This window comes from Plasmodium brasilianum, chromosome 4, assembly GCF_023973825.1.
Source record: "Plasmodium brasilianum strain Bolivian I chromosome 4, whole genome shotgun sequence".
Classification (NCBI taxonomy): Eukaryota; Apicomplexa; class Aconoidasida; order Haemosporida; family Plasmodiidae; genus Plasmodium; species Plasmodium brasilianum.
The window spans coordinates 1,190,700-1,215,359 of record NC_090117.1 but is presented as its reverse complement, the minus strand read 5'-3'; the positions used below and the strand labels follow the sequence as shown (position 1 = coordinate 1,215,359).

Genomic DNA, 24,660 nt, shown 5'->3' with positions numbered 1-24,660 from the left:
TTATATATCATACTAAATATATATGAGTCTAGCGTATTTTAGAACAATATTATATATAAAAAAATAGAAATTTTTTATTATTATTTTCTAAGTACGTCGCATTAAATGTTATTATGTTGATGAACCATTTTGATATATATTATTCACAAATAAAATATAAGCGAAAAACAACAATGCAAAATATTATAATATTAACATTTGAAGCTATTTTATTATATATATAAATAAAAACATCTATCATAAAAAAGATTACTAATAGGTTGTATGCTCTGTGGCTTAAAATCATAAATTTTGATTAACGTATTAAACTCTATTTTTGTTATGCTACAAGTACAAATGATTTCAATAATAAATTTCATTAAATAAGTTAGGATAATTATTAAATTTTTCTTTTTTTCTTTAATATATAATTATAATTAATTTATAGTATAAAAATTCTTAGTTTTTCTTGATACATTTATATATTAAATACAGATATATATTATGCCACACCGAAATTTCTCAGGAAGAAAGTAAAACTTTGACTTTTACATATTATAGGATTAAGACAATTGACAGATTTTTTTATAATTAAACGATATAGTTTAGTTATGGAATATTATATTTATCATAAAAACAAATTTTATCAGTAGCTATATTTTGAATTTAACAGATTAATACTTATTTTCATGTAATATAATACATTATAGTTAAATTTCTATTTCATTTAATTAAATTATAATTTTAGTAATATTGTTAAAGTTCAGTTTCTTAACCAATATATACACTGTAATATCTTATTATAAATATTAATTGAAATATTATGAAAGTTATTATCTTAACAATAAAAAAAAAAGTTATAAAATAAAAAAGAAAATTCTATACATTATAAGTAGTTAATATTTGTCTGTTTATAACATTTTAAAAAGCCAAAACGAATTCCTAAATCGTTATTTCAGTATTATAGGAAATTTATATGAGAATGAACTAAAATTAATTTATTTTTTGTAATATATATCAGTTTAATTATATAAGCATTAAATGAATAAAAAAATAGGGAAGTGTATTTTTCTCTATAATTTTTTTTATTCAGAATAAAATAACATTGTTTTTTAAAAAAAATATTATTTTATAAGTTAAAAGCGTTTGTCTTATATTTTACTACGTGCAAACAACTGATTCTAATATTAATATAAAGTAAAGAAGAAATTTTCCTAAGTATTTTTTTTTTTTAAATTCTATGCATAAAAAAAAGGAAAACACCATATATAAACATAAATATATATTTTTTCTTTTATATAAATATTAATATTACATAAATTTAATTTTAGTTAGTTAATTCACCTATACATATATAAAATGACACCAGGAACTGCAGAAGAAAACGTAAATTTATTTTTATTTTATAATTATATATATTGTTGTGTCAAAGGATTCATTGTTTTAGAAATGATATATAAATATATTTAATTAAAATATCATTTTCCTTATTAAAATATTATTATTATATTCTTTTTATTTTTAGGAGAATACCGTGACATTATTTCTTCAATATAAAAATGAATTTGAACGAACACTCTCAGATACTCATAATAGCAAAGGGAGTGGGGGTAATCCTGGAAAGTATTGTCAAAGTAGAAATTTTAATATTATTACTGAAACTGATAAGACCTTTATCTCTCCCTGTCAATCTATTGGTAGATACTTAATTGAAATAAAGCAAAGTTATAATTCTTATGACCCAAAACGTTGTAAATACTTGAATTACCGGCTAAATTCAGATGAAACGTACACTCAGAAGCCTAATTGGTTTGAACAATATATAGTTCTTTCGTCCAAAATAGATAATATATGCAAGAACGAAATAAAAAAGATTAATACTGAAATTTTAAAAAACCTTCAAACACTATATAGTTATTATAAAGATTTTGAAAATTATGATGGCACAAATGGCATATCTAATGGCGGTTACTGTAGTAAAATTCAAGAATGTTACAGCTTTTATATTGAACATTATGACAAATGTCAAAAAAATAGTAATGACGCTTTTTGTGAGGAGTTAATCAATTTCAAGAAAGCATATGATAATAAAATGAGCACTGTAAATCCTTGTCCTGGATTACCACACATTTTACCACCTACAAACACAGATTATATATTTGTTGCTAGCATAACTACAGCTATCACGTTACTAGGAACAATGACTTTATTTTTGTTATATAAAGTTAATAAAAATTATACATAAATATATGGATATTTTACTACACATCGTATAATTAATTTCCACAAATAATTGCAAGACACAAAAAGTTATATTTTTAAGTAAATATACATATTTTTTTTTTTATACAGTTTACTCCAGTGAAATCATGGTTACATAGTCTTTCACAAAGGAAAAAAATGATTGAAGTTAATGAAGTTCAAGAAGAAACAAGAGAATCCTTACATAATATGCATGAATGTATAAATAGAAATTATGAAGGAAGTTTTCATAATATAGGTTATCATTCTCAGGGATATCCTTAAAGTAATAAAATTACACACAATATTATTTTCATAAAATATTTAATCCTTAATATTGTAAAACTTACATCAATATAAAATTTAATAATAAATAAGATAAACTAAATATTAAAAAAAAACAGTTGTGCATAAAAATTACAGAAATAATGATATGAAATTTATCAACAGAAAATGTTACCATAAATATAACACTACTGTACGAATAGGAAAAACAAATTCCACTTATTCAAAAAACTTTCTTTGGTATATAAAATGTATAATTCTGAAACTTTAACATATAGCCTTATATTACACAAAAATGTTGATTTTCATATACAATATCATGAAGTAAAGTTTAATTCATAAGTATTGAAAACTATAAAAAGAGAAAAAGTAACAGAAGTATTAAAAATATCACCTATAACTTTATTACATATATAAAATAGAAAAATCTTAAAGTATTAACATTATTCAAAAGATAAAAATAATATACATTTTTTATTTATAACGATATTTTAAATTTATTTTAATATTTGTTTCCTCTTAATTAATTAGAATTAAAAATTTAATCCTACATACAACAATTTTAACGTTGTTTTCTTCAAATAGTGGATATTATACGTGTCATAGTTGTAAGGAGTTGTATGCATGAAAATAAGAAATATGAATTCTGTTGTTACTCGTATTTACATAGGAAGACTACTATATATTATTTAATAAATCATAAATATGTTTTTCTGAAATAATTGTCTTAATTTTTTTCTTGATCCCTTAATACCCTTTTATATTTATGACATCTAAGGAGTATAAAAAAAAGATATATGATAAATGAAAAAAATATATAAAGTCCTTATATAATTATAATTATTTCTCTAAAGTAAATCATAATAGTAACAAATAGAATTTATATTTCTGTATTTCATTTTTACTTTATACAATGTCAAAAACAATAATATTTGCATATGTATTATAGTAGTTAAAATGATAATATGCAAAAATTAATAAAATTAAAGGATAGTTCTTCACATCAGGTCTATTATAGAATTCAACTTTAATAGTTACTATAGAACTAATTATATACACTTTACTATACACATGTTATTTTATAACTAGGAGTTCCCGTTTTTCAACGTATAAAATTTTTAAGTACCTTCTCATCTGTAATTAGAAATTTCAGAATATACACTCATTTTAATTTCTACACATAATTACTTTTTATCATGAATTTTAAAATATATTTATAAATTTAGATGTTAATTTATATACGAGGTGTTTTTTATAGTGTTTAATATCAAATTCAAAATAATAATATATAAAAAGGTATTATAGAAACAAATCTACATTATTGAAACTTTGGCATGTTCATATAAAAAAAATAAAATAAAAATTTTCTCATAATTATTTTGTAATCAATTATATATTTCGTAACTATTTATAGTAATAATAAATTCATACATAAAAATTTCTCTGAATATGATTCATAATTTTAAGCAATTCCAATACACTACTTAATTTTGTTATATTTCTCTAATTTGTATTATTATTTTTATTGTTTTATATAATATAAATATATATATTTATATTTATTTTAATTTGTAAATTATGGTACGTAAATAAATACAATATATTATATTAAAAATAAAGAAAGAAAAACGTTACAATAAATTTTCTATTATATATATTTTATCCCATTAAAAGATATTATATACAATAACCATAAATGTCCACAGTATTTTTAGTTAAAATTTGCACTGTAAAATACAATTATTTCTGTTATTAACAATAATTTTCATATATAATATTTTACAGTATATAAAGATATATATATATATATGGATAAAGTATAATTAATTCTTATATATTATATACATAAAATTAAATATTTTAATAACACATTGCAATATATAACGTTAACTAAAAAGTAAAAATATAGTATATATATATATAACATTCTTCATAATATATTATTAATTAGCCCTTAGTAAATTGGATTAAAAACATATTTTAAATAAATTTGAATATTAAATGAGCTTGGAGAGAATTTAGTTACATTAATTTATAATACTCACATATAATAATAAACCTTAATTAATTCGTAAGAACTTTGGTTTTTTATTACATGTATGTATTTTTATATTCATGTTATTGAAAATTTTAAACACCTTAAAAACTTTTTTATTTTAAATATATTTTATAATACATTTATCATAAAACAGTTTTTCATAAAAATTTATTATATTTGCTTTCTACAAAAAAAAAAAAAAAAATAACGGTCCTTTTTCTTATCAAGCACAAAATAAGACATTTAAAATTAATTTAAAAGAAATAATACATTTTTTTTAATTAGGTATCTAAATAATCATTTTCGACTAAAAACGTAAAATAAATGAATAAGTATTATATCCAGTATTTAGGATTAACAACGTGAATTTTCCTGACAATTTGATGAAACAATAGTAAATTCACATTTTATGTTAATTTTACGGATAGTATTTACACTTCATGTATAAGTATAATTAAATGCACATATATATATTATTCCAGAATACGTAATTCTATCAATTCCTTAAAATACAACATTTAAAAATAAAACAGTAAAACTGAGGATTTAAATACTTATTTCTATAACATATATCAAAATAGTTATGCATATTCATAAGAATTTTTGAAATTTAATAAGCTTATGCGCATATCCTATTCATGTTTTGTTTCTAATTATACTGCATAGTTTCTCCTTCTATATTGAATATTTTTTTACCATAGGAATTAACAATATTATAGTAAATTTTAGATTTAATTCGCTTTTTTGTATTAAATTTTTCAATTTTTTTTAAAGTATAATTAATACCTAATACAACTAAAGCTGCAAGAAAAAATAAAACTCCTGAAATTAGTGGTGGTACTGCATATAATATATTATCTATTACAACTAATCCTGTTTCTTTTCCAATTACTAGTTCCACAAAGAGAACATATGTTGATAAAAGTACTAATCCTGACTATAAAATTACAAAAGGTGGCTTAACATTTTAAAATATCTCTTCATGTAGCATCCTATTTGCATTCTATTTATCAATTTTCTTGTTATTCTGAGTTTTATCTATGAAACATAATTCGATGGGTATTTTTTTTTCAAGATATTCATCAATACTATTACATAAAGAAGATTTTTTTTTCTTAACTAATTTATTCCTTTTCTGTGCTTTTAATAAAATTTCTTTTATTATTTTTCTTCGTAATTTATGGTCTCTGTCATTTTTATATATATTTCTTTTTTCATCCATTAATGTAGTGCCACCATTATGATCTAATGTATATCCAGTTGATATTACATTCATTGAATTCCCTGATAATAGTCTATTAATTGTTAAACCTGAATACTCATCTAGTAAACTATTATTGTTCATAGATTTACAGCAGGTATACTAAAAATAAGGAAGTAAATATTTATTATTTACAAGTATTTGTATTATATACTAAGAATATACAATTTTTAAAAATATAATATAAAACCCAAAAAATTAATAAGAAGAAATATTAAAATACTACATTATTGTTATAATGGCTTATCCAAATTAAAAGGGGAAATGCAAGTATTTTAACAAAGATGAGTGACTTAATATTTTCCAACATTATATATGTTAGTGGTATTATATGTTTAAAAATGAAATTATTATCTATAGCTTAAATTCTGCAGATGATAAAATAAACTTCTTACATTAAATTTTTTTATTTTATTATAAAAGTCATAAATCGAATTTATATTGATGTAACTCATATTATATTTTACAATTGAAAAATAACTTTAATATTGATTTGATATAATTTCTATAAAGATTTATTATACAATAAAAGATAATAACAACATAAAATATCACGAAGAAGAATATTATTAAATAAGATGAAATAAAAACGTAAATTATTCAATCAATTATAAAACTATTTCATTTATTTAAAAGAAAGTATAACATGTAGAAAATGTATACTTATATATATTCAGAAGCTAATTTTGAACTTTTACGTTGTTTTTAAGTATTAATTCTAATTTTATACTTCTTTTTGGTATATGATCATTTTTTGGTTAAATAATATTAATTTTTCTGACAAAAAAAAACATAGAAAGGATATATGAACTTATAAAAAATATTTTTCATTATATAAAATATGCATTAATATCTATCTGAAGAAACGCATATTCATTTATAAGCCATTTTTATTAATAAAATTGAATTTATTTTTACTCTGAAATATATTATTTTACGTATATTTTTAAGCGTACTATGATAATAGTCGTTATATTTTTGTATAAGTATTTTTGAATATAAGAATTTAAATTTAAATCGAAATACTACTTATTATTATTTAATAGAATACTTAAAAATATTTGATAATCTAATTTTATCCATTCCTTTTCAAAACGTACATAAATATATAGAGAGAAATATTAATATAAAAATAAGAAGCAATTTAGTATATAAATATTTTACGCAGTTAAATAATTTCAGAAATTTTCTTATCCATACATTATTACAAATAAATGTAATAAAAAGAATATATATATAAGAAGTATAAAGGGATGATAAAAAAAACAATTAGGAATATAAAAATTTTACTAATTTTTAAATGGTATAATTTAAAAAATAATTCACAATATATAATATTTTATTTTAATTCATACTATTAAAAACATAATTTTAAGATGAAATATGATCATTTAATATTTTCGTATAATATAAAATTTTCTTGTAATAGTAAAATTATTTTACATCCTATTTATTTTAATCTTTCTATATTTATAATGCTGGGGATAATAATTATAAACCTATTATATTAAAAAAAATTTATCAAAAATAAAAAAGAAATTAAGTATGTTTATTTTCATATGTACATAATTAAAAAAAAAAATTTTATTATATTTAAAATAATTTTTTTGAATTACTACAGTAAGTTGTAAGAATTCATATAATATATCATTATTCCATTATAATTTATGTACATATTGTAACTTTATACATATGATACTTCTTTTGTATGGTTTAAATGCGTTCATTATTTAAACTTACACATATTTAAAGAGTTAAAATTTTTTACATAAGAAAAATTGTGATAAATAAAATTTTATAAACAAAGCAGTATATAACTTTTATTAAAAAGTAAATTACGAAAACTATTAAGCATTATATTATACAATAAAAATAGGATGTTAATTTGATCATATAATCAAGAATATTAGTGAATATTTATTATGCTAAAACTTTGTTTTTTTTTTCTTCCATATATATATTTCTATATAAATATAATTAATTTTTTTTTTATAATGAAAGATTAATAATAAAAATGTATTTATATAATAATTTACGCTATAACATCAATTATAGTTTTAATTATAATTTTTTTACCAAAAGAAAGTAATATATAATTTTTAAAGGATATCGTGATTAATTCTTATAGTAACATTTATTTTTTCCTATTGCATTTTTTTCATACAAATTATTATATTAAAATTTTAAATGATCAAAATTTTTTAATTTATTGGGCTCTTTACAATTATAATATATTTTTTAACAACTAACATATTATAATAGTAAAATATTTCAATGATACATTAAATATGCAATTTGCCTTAAGTGTGTATTTAATAAATATATTATGCAATACTATGTTTGCAATATATATAAATTTTGTTTTATGCTTATAAAGGTATATTTATGGTAATGGAATCCCGTTTCATTCAAAAAGTAATGTAAAATAAATAAAAATATATATATATCTTTTGAAATAAAAAAACTTTGTTTACGGATGATAATATGACCTTTAATCAAAATTTAATATATATGTCTTACTATAAAAATAACTATTCTGAATTTTAATTTATGATTTATATAATGCTTATATTTTTAGAACCTTAAAGGTCTATTAATTTATGTGATATTTTATCGTTATAAATATATCTGATAAATTGAAAAATTCATATGTATTTTTATGTTAATTAAAAATATATTATATGTCTTATGCTCGAAGCTTTAACAGAGCATAACATGTAGTCTTTACACAGTATCATTTGTATAAATTTAATGAATAAAATTCTTTTTCCAATATATATTTTGAAACAAATAACGATTTAGAACTTAAATTATTCTTAAATATCAAACTTTTATTTTTCTATTTATGATACGTAATTTTAAGGCTTGTTATAATTGAATATATTTAAAAAAAAACATTAAAAAAAATTACATGAAAAAACAAAAAATGTAATATATATTGTTAATAAAATAAGTCTTTTATTTTTTTTTCAACTTGATAATTGTGCCAAAGCACATTAATTAAATTATTTATTATATATAATGTAATTAATAGACAAATACGAAAATAATAGTACATATTATATTAAGAAAAGATATATAACCTTTTCATTATTTAAGCCAAAATAAATGATATTTAGAAAAAACTTCAACAGATTATATATTAATATTTTCTTAATTATTTCCCAATATTTCATCTTTTTAATGGTATAAAAAATATATAAAATATATAGATTACGTAAATACAAATTTTCAATATAATATAAATTCAAGTAATTTGTGCAATATTGAGTAACAACTACAATTAGTTACAAAAATAATATAACATTTGGTTTTAAAACTTCCTTTAATTGTAATGATTTAGAATCCTAAAGATTGTAAGTAATTCTAAGTAATTCATAAATAAAAAAGTACAACACTTCATGGTATATTTATAATTTCAAACATAGACTATGTTAAAAATTACATCCTTTAAAAAGATTTATACTTTAGCACCGTTTATAAACTATGCCGCATAAAATATATTTTATAGAATAAATATTAACATTCTTTCTTTGGTAAAAAAACAATTTATATACGTACCACTGTAATACAAATTATTCATATACATACGATGAATGCAAAAAATGACACATCAATATTAACATGACTATAATAGTACATTTTCTTAAGTAACATAAGCAAATAATAATTTTAGATTTAATCAAAAAATAAAAAAATATGTTTAGTAAAATTGAAAGCTCATGAATCCAATAAAATTACATAAATAATTCCATTATATATTGATTTTAATGCCAACATATATAAATTATTTATAGAATCTATTTTAAAGTGAAGATTTATATATCAAGAAAAAATAATTGGATATATAGAAGTCATTCCTTAAAATAAAAATTGAAAATTATTCAAACAGTCAAAAATTCAAATTAACAAAAGGTCTAAAAACATACATGTTTATTGTTTTTCACCAAAAACACTGGTATACGTATTTGTAATTATAAAATAAAAATAGTTATTATTATGGCTGTTAAGTATATCACTAAAGATATTACTATATATATTAAATGCATCTTTACAGAAAATCACATATTACTTTTTATTCGATCTTTTTCTGAACTTAATATTTTCATATTTTATAACTTTTTTGTAGTAATATATCATCACTAATACAAATATAACGGCAAATATAAGGAATGGTACACCATAAATGAACGTAGTTGATGCACATATTTTTCCTATAATACTCCATGTACCTTTGCTTAACAAGTTATCCAAAAGCCCATTTACCCCAATCGCACCGTGACCATTACCAGATTGTGTTGGGTATAATAAGTCTAATAAACCCAAAATACCTCCATCTTTAAATTTCTCTAATGAAAGATCTAATATAGGTAGTATCAATATAAAGATAAATAACAAAAGTAGAGCAATTCGTATTCTTCGTTTTTTACGTGTTAGTTTTTTATATTCTTTATATTCAATAATTTTGCTATTTTTAACGTAATCTTCATAATCAAGTTCTTTAAATATTTTTCTTTCAAAATCGAAATATTTTTTTGTTTTAGGTATAACACATTTATTTTTCTCAACATTTCTATCGTATTCCTTAATATATAATGAACGTCTACATGATTGTTTGTGTTTTCCATCTGTTCCTCTTTTATTATTAGATATATATCTTTTATCATTCACTTCATTATTTGGAGTTTCTTCTATAAATTTTGCAATACATGAATCCTTATCGTGTTTATGTTTTGTTAATAATCTATAATTTCTAGTATTTAATTTTCTAAAAAAATTGCATTTTTCTTCAAAATATACATTTAGAGAGCTCTAAACAAAAAAAAAAAATGTAAATATTTCTTATTTTTATATAAAAAAATATTCTTATCCTAAGAAAAAGCATTAAAAAAAATAAACAATTAAAATATAAATAATACAAATGTTTCGAATAATATTATAATACCATGTCATTGTAAAAGTAACATATCCAAGGTAATAGTATAAAAGTTGAAATATTAATAAATAAAAACAATGCAATATTTTGTTCCATACTATAAAACTCTAAAGTTGAAATTTATTTAGAATGAATTATGCTTATAATAAAGTATAATATATTCAACGAAAAATAGTGTTACCTGTATATTTTCAATTTTGATTCATTATTTTTTCATAGAACATAATAATATATACATACGTAAATGCATTTTACCACGCGAAAAAAAATATAAAACCTTTAAAAATATATTATACATTTTTGAAATTTACGTTGTGAATAAAATACTACTATCAATGAAATACTATATTTTTAGCTCTTTTATAAATACTAAAAAATTATAACTTAATTATTTAATATAGTCGAGTTATTACAATTTTTTTTTATATAAATTTCTTAAAGTAAAAACAGATACATGATATATTAATATTTCTATATACTCATTTAATTTACATAAGAAAATGTATAGAATATAGATCTATTGCTATATTTTATATATTAGGGAAATAACTTCTAATTTGATTGATATATTCCTACTATTAATTATAATTCTTAAGATATTACACTTTAATAAAGCATGTTATTTATTTTATAAAATGTGAATTACTATATCTATACAATAATTGTAGTAAGGAAATAGTCAATAACTTGTACAACTTTTTTATTTTGTGAAATATAACACACTTTTCAGTTGTCATATGAAAAGTAGCTTTATATTATGTTTTACAATATATTTAGAAAGTTCATTTTATAATTAACTATCCAATGTACGAATAATTATATATATTTCATAAGTAAAAAAAGGTCTATTTATTATTTATGTGTTATATTTTTAAAAAAATTAACTCTTAATTAAATTTAATTTGTACCATTATTTCTAAATGATGATTTTTTAAATCGATCCCCATAATGTTTTTATGTTTTTTTCCACATGCATAATTAAAAAAATATTCATATATTAGAAAAAAAAAAAGAATTATCACAGTATAATAAGTACGTGAATGTTTCATAAACTATCATAATTTAAAAAATTTCAAATAATATAAATTTACTTGTAATATTTATACACAAGTTATTTTATGGAAATTATAAGTAAGGAAGTCTAACAATACGATTTACGAAAATATAATATTCAGCAACTTTTTTATTGACAATTTTAAAGCAGATATATTAGTTTTTGTTTTGTATTTTACAAATATATTTTGTCAAATAAACAATTTTACAGATTCATATTAAAAAATGAATTCAAATAAACGAAAATTAATTTTTTTAATTATACTTATATAGTAAAAAGTATGATATTTATAAAAATTTCTGCTACATATGTGGTATGAAGCATAAAATGACAATTATAGAATTATTATATTCACAAAAAAATTACTATAGATATTCTAAATTTTATTTTATTTTTATTTTTAAAAAATATTATTCATTCGGCCAACATATTATGATATTAACAGAAAAGAAAAAAAAGTAAAATTTAAAAAGCCATATTATAATAAAAAAAAAAAAATTTAAATACAATAAATATAATTATTATCATTCTTAACATACAAAACAAGGCACATTAATTGTTAATTTTAAAGTAATAATTCCCTTTCATAATTATTTTAAAAAGTAATAATTTTATAGTATAAAATGATAAAAAATATAAAGCAGCAATATTTTTAGTTAAAAAGTAAATTAAAAAATGAATATAATAAAATAATATTAAATGTACTGTTATTTATTAATTCTAACAAGCAAATATATATTGTTTGTTGAAATTTGCATATAAACAGATATATATATATATATCTTAAGCCATAATAATTAATTCAGAAGAAAGAATACATTAAATTACAAATTAAAAAACATTCAAATATTCAAATTTAAAAAAAATATCAAAACTTTTTCTTTTTACATTTACGTATAAATATTACTACATATATGTTGGTTCATATATATAATCTAAACAATTATTATATTTAATATGTCATTAAAGATATTTCAGGTAGTACATAACATTCAAAGGCTTCCTTAAAGAAATAAACGTATTGATTACCATTCATTAAACGCTTCCAAGAACCCAATTCTTTTATGTTTTATAACATTCTTATAATAATAAAAAATTCCTTGAATAAGTATAATTCCCAATATTAAGATAGGTAAACAATAGACTAGAATACCAAATACTTTAATTCCTGTAAGATTTTTCAATTGACATGTAGAGGACCACAAAGATCCCGAATCCTGTGCAGAGTCAGATGGTGTTCCGTTTACTAAAGTACATAATGTGTTTAATAATTTACCTACAGAACTAAAATTACCTAACGATAAATCCACTATAGGTACAATTAATACCAGTAAGAACAATAATAAAAGAAAGCTAAGTCTTAATCTGTAATTTTTACGTTTTAATTTTTTATAATCCTTATCATTAATCAGCATCATTTTTTTAAAAAATTTTTTGTCATCAAGTCCTTTCATTATTTTTTTTTCATAGTGGTTATATGAACTATGAAATATAGTACATTTATTTTTCATAAGTCTCTTAATTAATTGTTCCTTATATAATGAGCTTCTATATAATTTTTCTTTTTTTTCTTTTTCCCATTTTTCATTATCATTTGTAAGTAATTTTTCTTTCTTTCTTTTTGTATTATACGGTATCTTTAATTCTAAATCTCCAACATTTGAAAAAATACCCTTTTCACATTTTCCTAATAATCGATAAATTCGTTTATCTAATTTACTATCAAAACCATAATTATCATCTAAAAATATGTTAAACATGCTCTAAAAAAAAATATAAAAATTTCTTATATAAATAGATAAATACTCCTAGTATAAAAAAAATAAATAATCAATAAAAATAAACAATAATAATATGAATAATACAAATGTATTCAAAAGTTATTATCATACCATGTCACTGTAACAATGAAATATCCAATATATAACGATATATACATAAATTTTGATAAAAATGATTAACTTAAAACGTTTTTCCATGTTAAAGATATCTAATATTCTCATATGTACAATAAAGAATAAATGAAGATTAAATTATATACTTCTATAAGTAAAAAAATGCCTATTTCTTTTTATTAATATTTCTTCATAAAAAATTAGCTTATGATTAAATTAAATAATTTCAATTCATTCATATATATTTACAACGTATAATGTAATTACATGTTAATATAATAAAACAAAATTTTTTTATGACTTTTAAGTATTAGTAAATTTTGGATCTATTTATATTATACATTGCACAAAATATATAGATATACGCTAGAGTCCTAGGTATTTCTAGTATAATAATTATTTTTATTTTTATATTTTCCTACTAATTATTCTAGTTTTTTAAATATTATATATCAGAAAATATAATTATTATTGATATATAACAATATAACTTATTACAATAATAAAAAAAAAGAATTAACAAATGGAGAAAATATAAATTTTTTGAAATTTTCCATGTTTTACTAATTATATCGCATCCTTTCTGTTATTATGTAGAATATATTTCAGAAATCCTATATCATAAATTAATGTATACTCTATAAAAAATTATATATATTAAAGGTAAATAGAGAGAATTCTTTTTATTTTCTATAACAATTTTGGAAAATTATAATTTTGTGCTAAGAATAATTTGTAGGATTATTTCTAAATTAATATTCCTCTAATTAATCCAGATAATTTTTTTAATTTTATCTTTATCAGGATAAATATGTATCCAATTTTTTGCATTATTTCCTTCTCTTGGTTCCTTTTTAATATTTTCTTCCTGATTTGTCTTTGACATATTTCATTTATTTCCCATATTAAATTTCCATTTATACTTCTTTTTTATATTAAATAATTTCACTAAATTATTATAAACTAATTATTTTTCATAGTTTATCTAATCATTTATATTTGTCAAAAATTTTCCTCAGCATTATTCAATTAACTTCTTTATTTTACTTATTTTTAACCTGAAAGCTCTTATATATGTTCCGTATTATCTAAATATTTTGAAGTTTTAAAAGGATATTTTATTCTGCTCAATTTTGGGGTGTATAGATTTAAAAATTTTTCTTTCTTCATTTTTTATTTTTATTTCATATGTTTTTCTAATAAAATATCATATATCAAACGAATAATTTTTCTATGAAAATATTCTTTTTATACATATGTAATTAGTCTATATCCTCTTTATGCACATAACTCTTTGTACATTTCATTAACGTATCATCTTCATATTCATTACTATATGCATATAGTTCACACATATATTACTTAATCAATTGTTTAATTTATTCTTTCTTAAAACATTGTTCCATCTCAAATATATACACTAGCCATACATTCCATATTAATTGTTTCATTTATGATATAGTATATGTAATAGTGGAATATACAATATTCAACGATCTTCTTCTTTCTCTTGTATATATATATGTTGACCATTTAATCTTTAAATTATTTAACTATGCTTTCTTTCTTATCAAAACTAACATATGCATATAATTTTTTATATATTTATTCCATAGTTCCTTTTTTCCTTTTTGTAAAATAATATCGCACACATCATTATTCCCATTCAATTTTTATTTATTTTGTATTGCACTTTCACTCAACTGTTTTATTTCTTTTTTTAAAAACCTTCCTATTCATATTTCTACTAAATATCCTTTGTTTTTCTTCTACTTATTAATTTTGCATTGATCTAGGAATTCTGACAATATATATATAATAATGTTCTTCATATATTTTTATCTTGTTTGTCGTAATTATATTTCTGTTTTCACGTTTATATATTATTTTTTCGATTTTATATATCCCCCTCCTATCATAATATTATGATGTACATTTTGATTTATTTCAGATTTTTTTAAATCATAGACTTCAGGAATTATTTATCGTCCACAGAGTTCCTTTTTTTTTATTTTATTTTGTATTTATCATAAAAAATGTATAGCCACAATTACATTATATCCTTCGTCTTCTTCTTTTTGCAGATTTTCTTATGAATGTGCCTTTGTACACCTTTCTTTGTATTCAATATATTTCTATCAATTACATTTTATGTTTATTTTAGATAAATTTACATCCTTAAACTAAATTAATTCTTCTCCATAATTATGCCTAATCAAAATTCATCTAACATTATCAAAAGTTTTTTCGTATTGATATTCTAATATTCCATATTTTCATTACATTTAATATGATTCCTCCATTTCCTTCACAGAATATAACGTATGATAATATTTATCAGTATATTCTATTTGTTTCATATTTTTGAATTTTTAATCAAAAGCACTTTTCTCCTTTTGCTATATTGTTCATCTATGCATTCCCTTAATATTATATTTTATATAATTATAAATACTTCTATTATTATTTTACTCTTACCGTTAAGGAATTCTTCGAAATATTCTTTATGATATAACCCCCTTATAATTGACAATAACATATTTTAATCATCTTCATTACTGCATACATTTATTCCTATCTAATATTCCTTGTTCAACTCTTTAAACCATACTGCTTCAGAATATCATTATATTACATGTACTTCTTAATCTATCAATTGTTTCGATATACATTTCTGCGTATCTTGTATAGAATATATTACAGCTGAATTTGTAATTTTCGGAATTCATTTATTCTCATCTATATCTATATAATGTCTTATTTTATCTTTTCATTTAATTTTAAAAATATAAAAATGAGCTTCTTTTTTTCCCTTATTAGTTATATTTCCATTTTTATACGTTTATTAGAAATTCTATTTTGTCTGTAAGTTATATAAATATATTATGACGAATTTTCCAAATTAAAAAAGAAAAATCATTTTCTACGACATTTTCATTAGCTTTTTTTTCTTCTTTAATAAACACTCCTATTCATAATTATAGAAAATATAAATTATTCAAACCAAACTCATCATATTTCCATTGATTTATTAGTTCAATATGTGGACCTGTAATAATTTGCATCTTCTATTTTTTTTTAAATACTTTTTATATGAATTCGAAATTACATAAATATTAATATTCAAAAAAGTATATCGATAAAAAAATATGTACTATCAATTACTGGACAGTACTATTAATATTATAATTAATGCAATTTGTTTTATGCTTAATCTACATTTAATAATCCAGTTAAGGAAAAGTTTATTATATTATATGTTTTATACAATAAAATAAAAATATGAGAATATTATAATATTGATGTTTAATAATATTTTAATTGTACGTTTATATATACACATGAGGTAAATCATTTAATTAATTATTATCTATAGGACATTTATTCATATAAATTTTTCAGCATGTCATAAAAAAACTTTTCCTGATGAACGGTCTATTATTAGGAAAAACTAAAAAAAAAGAAAATGATAACAATTTATTAACTATAGATGCATATTTTATTCGAAGCACACTCTAATTATATTTTTAATTAGAAAGGAATTCGATATAAATTATTAAATTAAACATAGTACTATCTAAGAACTATTGCTTCATATCGGAAACGTTATAATCTCTTATTTTATTCTTGATAGTGCGTGAAATGTATATTATTTAATATTTTTCGATTGCACATACTGTAATACATTAAGCTAAAAACATAAATATCCTTCTTTTATTTTTATATAATCACAGGAATTAATATTATTATATATTTACCAAAATGTAAACTGCATTTTACTTACAAAAAATAAATTAATACATATGAACGTTTTTATAATATTAATATGATTTTTATAGTATATATTTAAAAATATAAAATAAACATTACACCTTGAATTTTGTATGCTCCATATTTTATAACTTATATATTTTACTATATAAAGGAAAAGGACATATTAACACTACACCAAATGTCTTATACCAAAAAAATAATAATTTTACTACGTTAATACTTATTCTGATAACATGAATATAAGTTTCTATATTTCTTACACCATCACATTAAAGTTAAAAAAAAATACGATTAGAAGAAATTTATATGTTAATCTTTTATTGTCCAAAAAAATTGCCAAAATAAAAAAAAGAAACATTTCGTAAAATACATTATATAAAACATATATCCATAATATTATAAATAAAATATATACATAATAATACTAAAATAATTATTACATAATATAATGGCTTCTTTTCCATTAAGGATAAACCAAAGTAAATGGTAGTAATCTTATTCAAGGAGCTTCTATAGTTATGTATAAAATGGAAAATTGAGTTAGTAAAAAATTCAATAAAATAGAATTAATGATTAAAAAAATTAAAATACGAATATAGTAATGAATTTAAATGAATAATTAATATTTATGCATAACTGAAGAAACAAATGTTGCAGTTATATATTTTCTTAACCATTGTAATTAAGGATATAATATGTTCAACGAACTCTTTTTTGTTTGAAAATAAAACTTTTTCTTCTTCTAGAAGCAAGCACCTGCATATTTATTATTTATGCACATAATATAGTTTACTTGTTGGATATGTAGCAAACAGAATAAAAAATTCAACATAGGTTAAATAAATATATAGTTAAATTTAATTTATCAATTTAAACTTTTATTAATATAAAAAATAAATAAAATATACATATTTACTATATATAAAATTTCAATAAATATATATTTATGTATATTTTACCAAAACGTTTAATCCAACAGTTAATTACAAAAATAAAAAGATAAAAGATTTTAACTATTCATTAAATATTATGCATTAAAAATACTCGGATTAGTGAACAATTATGAATAGTTCATATATATATAAAATATTTGTACATAACACTTATATAATTTCACTTTTATAGTATACAAATTATACTAAAAGTCACTTACCACCTTTCTTCTAGAAATATGTTTTGTTGAATATATATCATAAAGTATATTTTATTAAATAAATATAAAATGCCTTTTTAACCAGGAAAAAATATAAATATATATAATTATCGATTCAACATAATAAATTCATTTTTTTTTATTAAATATAAAACAGGACATACTTATTTTTAATTTATTGTTAATAGCACACTTTCCTCATAAAATGATAAAACATAATCTAAGACTACAATGTATAAAACAAAAAAAAACATTTTTTGGAACAAATATACATTATAACATCTATAAAAAATCACGTATAAGGTTCAATTTTATATCTACATTAACATCCTAATATATATTTTCCATAGAAATCTATTTAAATATACAAATATATATATTATATCACGTATATTTAAGTTTAATAATGCAGTAAAATACAATGGGAAAATATTAAAACATTTAAATTCACAAAAAAACGAACAAAATAATTCTTTACTGTTATTCATGAAAAATAACATACGTATATACTTTAATTTATAACATTATGATAATTATAGTTTTGTTTGTTAAATGTGTTTTATTAATTCTGTTACGGGTATTGCTTCATAGCAATAAATTTCTTATAAAACAATTCACATTCTTATTGTTCATTTAACTCAGATATTAATTTAATTTTTCCACATTTTTCATTATTTATTAATATTTTATAAATCGCTACAATAAGTATAACAGATAACATAAACATAAGTATGCTAAATAATGTTATATATGTATAGTCTCCTAATATACTTTTCACATTCTCATAAGCTGATTGTAAAAGGCTCCAAAATGTTTGTGATTTAATCGAATTCCATAAAGTATCCAAATGTTCTATTCCTGAGCATATGGGTATTCCTATTCCCAAAATGAAAAAAATGAAAAATATAGCACCTCCAAATCCATAATTTCTGAATTTTATTTTTTTTAAATCAATATCTCCAATTCTCCTATTTTTTTCAAGAAAATTATCATAATCTTTCTTTTTGATCCATTTTTTTTCAAAATGGAAATGTTTTCCATCAAACATTACATTATTACAATCTTTAACTTCGGTATAGTATAGTGCCTTATTTAATATATTTTTATTAGATTGTTTGTTTTTTCCATTGTACCCTATTTCATTATTATATATATCTTTTTTTTCATACGCTCCATTATTTGGAAACTTTTCTTTCAAATGTATTTTATTTGAATTACCTTGTTTATATTTTGCTAGTGATCTATAATTTATGGTATCTGCTTTTTCACCAACGCAGTAATTCTCATCCGGAGATTTGTTAAACGTACTCTAAATATAAAAAAATAAATAAAGTAAATATTTGATATTTAAAAAAATAAATAATTAGTGCTATAAAAAGGTATTAATATAAATAAAACAAGTAAAATATTATTAAAGAAAATATCATAAATTAGTATTATCATACCAAAACATTGCTAGAATGTCTTATCCATATTAAATAGATAAACCCAGAAAATTTAATAAGTAAGAATAAAATAGTTTTCTGTTTCATGATAATTATCTCTAATATTCTGATATATTCGGTGTAAAAAAAATTAAACATAACATAATGTATTTTTAAGAGTAAAGGGTTCTATATATATTTTTAAAATTTCCTGTTATTATTTCTATGTAAAAAATTAATAATAAGTATATAACAATGAATCCTTCTATTATATTTACAAATAAAATTAAATTTAAAAATATATCATATAATTCCTAATATAATGTATTTTAAAATAAAATCCATCATTCATTAAAATATAATTATTTAAATTTATTTATATGTATTAAAAATATATAATTTATTTATTTAGTATAATGTACTAAAATAATTTTTTTATTATATTTTTTTAAAATAAGATAAAAAAAAAAGAACAACATATCATATTATTTCGATATATTTATTGTACGTAGAATATAGAACATAGAGAATGTAGATAACATACAATTCATTATACCAATATAAGCAGTACGAATTATAAAGATAAAATCATACTAATAATTCTAAGCGTATAAATATTATATTGTAGAAGAATCTCATTTTATTCCTAATAATATATATTTTCATAAAAATTCAATAACAATAATAATATATTAATTAAATATTATTGTGCATTATGTTAATCTGGACAGATACTTTAGTTAATTCCCAAGCGTACTCTATCTTTCATAGTCTATTATATATTAAAAAAAAATAATATATTTCATACTACAAGATAAATGAACGAATATATATTATAAAGGCAAATATAAACTCATTTTTTATTTTGGTTTAATAATTTTTAATTCACTAAAGTTTATATCGTTAATTCTATATGAGAAAAGTTCATACATATACACTTAATTTTTTTTTTAAAACATATATATTTATAAAAAATATTAATATAATTCCAGAATAAAAAAAAAAAAAAAATTATGTAGTAACAGTAATATTTTTTCCTATATCTATATATATTTTTTACACGGAATAAAACACTTTAACAAATTAGAGCAATAATGTTCATTAAAAAAAAAGCATGAAACGAAATAATAAAAATAATTAATTCTTTAATTAAAATTATTGTTATCAATATTTTTAATATATCCATAAGCAAATCTACACATTCTCTAATCCAACTTTCTGTATGTTTTTAGCATTTTTTAAAAAAATATTATTCATAGGTTTTTTTTTTTTAATAAAAAATAGTTTTTATTGCGTATTAAAATGTTATATCTAAAACATGTGTTAATAGTATTATACAACTTTTAATTCAATTTATAAAAAATCAAATTTCATAGATTAAATTTTCACATAAAATATTTACATGAGGAACACTATGCATAATCATATTTAATTAAACACTAAAAAAAAAGAAGAAAAAAGTAACATCTTAAATATAGTACCTTTTTAAATTTTACATAAGGAAAAAAAATAATTATATATAATTATGAATTATGTACAAAAACTGCATACTATTTTTTTAATTCAGTTTTATTTAAAAAATGAACTTCAAATATTGAATTTGTAAATATCAACATTAACTATATAGTTCATACATATATGTAAAACAATATTAACTATTAATATATTTTTAGATAATCATAAATAATAGCATAGATATAGAATATTTATTTCCATATAATTATATTATTGAAGTAAAAAATTCAATTATATCCTTTATACTTAACCAACGATTTCTCTTATATATACATGTATATATATCACATATATAGTAGTCTACTATTATAGAGACAGATATACTAAGATAAAAGAAAAAAATTCAATATATTAGTTATTAATACGTGGTTATATATAGTTAACTAATTCAACCATTTAATGATGCAAAAAAATATGTATAATATGTATGTTTAAAATTTTTCAATATAATGCACATTTAATTAATCTATAAAAAATTGTGTTAATACCAAAAATAAACTCAATAATAAGGTAATATATGATTTTAACTATTCATTTAGTTGTGAATACATAAAATTCATAAGTTACTGAACTACTATAAATTATCGATATTTAATAAAGATATCATTTTATTATATTTTTATATTTTTAACTTTTATATTATGCACAAAAAGTTGAATGTCCATTAAAAAGTGCTTTATAATTAAATTTATCTATAATATAGTTTTTATTTAATTTATTTCATACAATATATTAAGTTTTTTCTTATGTAATTTATGTATTTACATATCAGTACAACAAAATAGTTTTCCTTCGTTCCGGTAGATATAAAACTAAATATATTTTTTTGTAATTTAAGGCTAATCAAAACTTTTTTTTTAAGTATATCGACACATAATCATTTTCAACTGGAAAAAGTAATAAAATATAAAATACTACTAATATTTTAAATATAAATAGAATCTAGATATTATGAAGATTGGTTAAATTACATTACTTACATTGATTACACTTCACAATCTCATATTTATAATATGAATTTATTTAAATACACACATATGTACATTAAGCCAAAATATTTATTTGTAATAAAACGATAACTTAAAATACAAATTGAAAAACATTAAAATATGCAAATTTACAGAAAACCTAAGAAAATACTTTATATACAGTTGTGTACCAAAGAGGCTATTAATATGCAGGCGCCAGTTCAGAATTATGGTCATGTTTAATAAGCATATTACTATATATATGACATATAATAGTTCATATTGGAGATTCATTTATATAAAAAATCTTATTTATAAATATTAATTTTATCTTTTCCTGAATTTAATTTTTTCATATTTTTTAACTTTTTTATGATAATAGAAGATCGATAATACTATTGTCACACCTAATATAACTGAAGGTATGACATATATTATAACCCTAAATAATGGTAATAAAAAGCATATTTCATGTGTGCCATTGGCTAAATTTTCACATGACGACAACTTTGGCATATAATTCTTCAAAAATCCTACAATAGATTCTAACCATTTTTTCATATCTAACCATTCTTTCAAATTATCTAACACACCTAATGTACCCCACAAACCTTTATTATAATTTGAAGGAAACGTTAAATCTACTATGATTAACGATAATAACAGTAAGAATACTAACAATGGTAAAAAAAGCCTTAATCCATATTTTTTACATAATATTTTTTTGTAAAGCTTATCACTAATAGTCTTATTGTTTTTAAGGAAACCTTCATAATCAAGTTCTTTGAATATTTTCTTTTCCAAAATGGAATATTTTTTGGTTTCTAATATACAAAATTTATTATTAATATCTTGTTTATGGTATCCTAAAAATTTTCGTGAACATGCAAGAGATTGTTTCTTTTTTCCCAAGTCTTTTTTCATATCATAAGGTATATATTTATTTTCACTCACTCTATTATTTTGTATTTCTTCTTTTAAGCATACAATGTTTGAATACTTATCACGTTTACACTTTGACAGTAAACGATATGTTCTTAAATATATTTTTCTACGATAATTGTAGCTTGCATCCAATGAACTATTAAGTGTATTCTAAAAAAAAACAAAAAAATTATTATTCACTCAGATCAAAATTTCACACTAAAAAAAAGTACTAACAAAAATAAAACATCAAAAATATAAATAACCCAAGTTTACATAAATAATATTATCATACCATATAAATATAAAAATGACATGCCCAACATAAAAGTATAAATGTAAAAATTTTAATAAATAACAGTAACTTAATTTTCTGTTCCATAGTATACATCTTTTTATATTATAATATACTCGAAAAGATATAATTAGCAATTATATAATATTCTTTTAATCACAAAAAACACAATTATCATTTATTTAATTTTTATTTGTTAATTTTTTGTAAAAACATCAAAACATATATAGATATAATTCTTTTTCAGAAGAGACAAAGAAAAACAGGTGTACAGTTAAACCCTAAAATTTTTATTTAAAGGTTATTAATAAAAAAAACAACTAAATAAAAATAATATAAATTGAATTCATTAATAAATATTCAAAATTTAGAAATTATTTTTTAAATACATTAAAGAGATTAAATAACTTTTTTTTTATTCTTTTCAAAATAAAACACAATATAATATAAATGATTTCTCAATATTTATATACATTAAGTATTTGTACAATACAGAATGTAGAGAATATAGTTATGTATTTCTCCAAACGTTAACAGAGATATTACTGATTTGAATAATGTTTTTCTCTTAACAATTCTAATTTTATAAAAATTATATTTTGGAAGAATTGGTTATTCCTAAAAAAAATAAATAAATATTTTAATAATGTAATAATAAATGAAAGAACAATATTCTCCACAATATTCTTCTTTATTTTATTTTAAATCTTAGCACTAGTTACTCTTAAGTATATATATTCTACTGTGGTCCATAATATACTTAATAAGTCAAATTTATAGTAAATCAACTAATATACTAGAAAAATATATATTTCTAAGATAAATAACATCTTATCTTTTAGCTCTTTTAATTTAATATAAATATTTAAAATAAATTTAATAAAAAACATATGCATAAATACAAAATAAAGTATATGC

The 24,660-nt window shown here is 19.2% G+C and overlaps 5 protein-coding genes and 1 pseudogene across 6 annotated transcripts; 1 reads left to right on the top strand and 5 right to left on the bottom strand.

Annotated features, from left to right (window-relative positions):
• Nucleotides 1-1,338: 1,338 nt before the first annotated feature.
• On the top strand, nt 1,339-2,505 carry MKS88_001260 (uncharacterized protein; the record flags this gene model as incomplete). Its single annotated transcript, XM_067214171.1, has 3 exons — nt 1,339-1,365; nt 1,505-2,203; nt 2,332-2,505. The coding sequence occupies 3 exons, from the start codon at nt 1,339-1,341 to the stop codon at nt 2,503-2,505; spliced, it is 900 nt and encodes a 299-aa protein (XP_067075184.1).
• A 2,687-nt stretch (nt 2,506-5,192) lies between these two features.
• MKS88_001259 lies at nt 5,193-6,114 on the bottom strand (annotated as a pseudogene). The gene is made up of 3 exons: nt 6,028-6,114; nt 5,591-5,906; nt 5,196-5,476 (listed from the first exon to the last, which is right to left on the bottom strand). Coding segments are annotated over exons 1-3 (684 nt in total).
• Nucleotides 6,115-9,872: 3,758 nt separating this feature from the next.
• MKS88_001258 (uncharacterized protein) lies at nt 9,873-10,836 on the bottom strand (the record flags this gene model as incomplete). The annotated part of the gene is made up of 2 exons (XM_067214170.1): nt 9,873-10,616; nt 10,750-10,836. 2 exons carry the CDS (start codon nt 10,834-10,836, stop codon nt 9,873-9,875), a joined length of 831 nt encoding a protein of 276 aa, XP_067075183.1.
• Nucleotides 10,837-12,819: 1,983 nt separating this feature from the next.
• MKS88_001257 (uncharacterized protein) lies at nt 12,820-13,773 on the bottom strand (the record flags this gene model as incomplete). The annotated part of the gene is made up of 2 exons (XM_067214168.1): nt 12,820-13,557; nt 13,687-13,773. 2 exons carry the CDS (start codon nt 13,771-13,773, stop codon nt 12,820-12,822), a joined length of 825 nt encoding a protein of 274 aa, XP_067075182.1.
• A 5,465-nt stretch (nt 13,774-19,238) lies between these two features.
• On the bottom strand, nt 19,239-20,148 carry MKS88_001256 (uncharacterized protein; the record flags this gene model as incomplete). The annotated part of the gene is made up of 2 exons (XM_067214167.1): nt 19,239-19,925; nt 20,062-20,148. 2 exons carry the CDS (start codon nt 20,146-20,148, stop codon nt 19,239-19,241), a joined length of 774 nt encoding a protein of 257 aa, XP_067075181.1.
• Nucleotides 20,149-22,850: 2,702 nt separating this feature from the next.
• MKS88_001255 (uncharacterized protein) lies at nt 22,851-23,829 on the bottom strand (the record flags this gene model as incomplete). The annotated part of the gene is made up of 2 exons (XM_067214166.1): nt 22,851-23,618; nt 23,743-23,829. The coding sequence occupies 2 exons, from the start codon at nt 23,827-23,829 to the stop codon at nt 22,851-22,853; spliced, it is 855 nt and encodes a 284-aa protein (XP_067075180.1).
• Between the last annotated feature and the right edge of the window lie 831 nt (nt 23,830-24,660).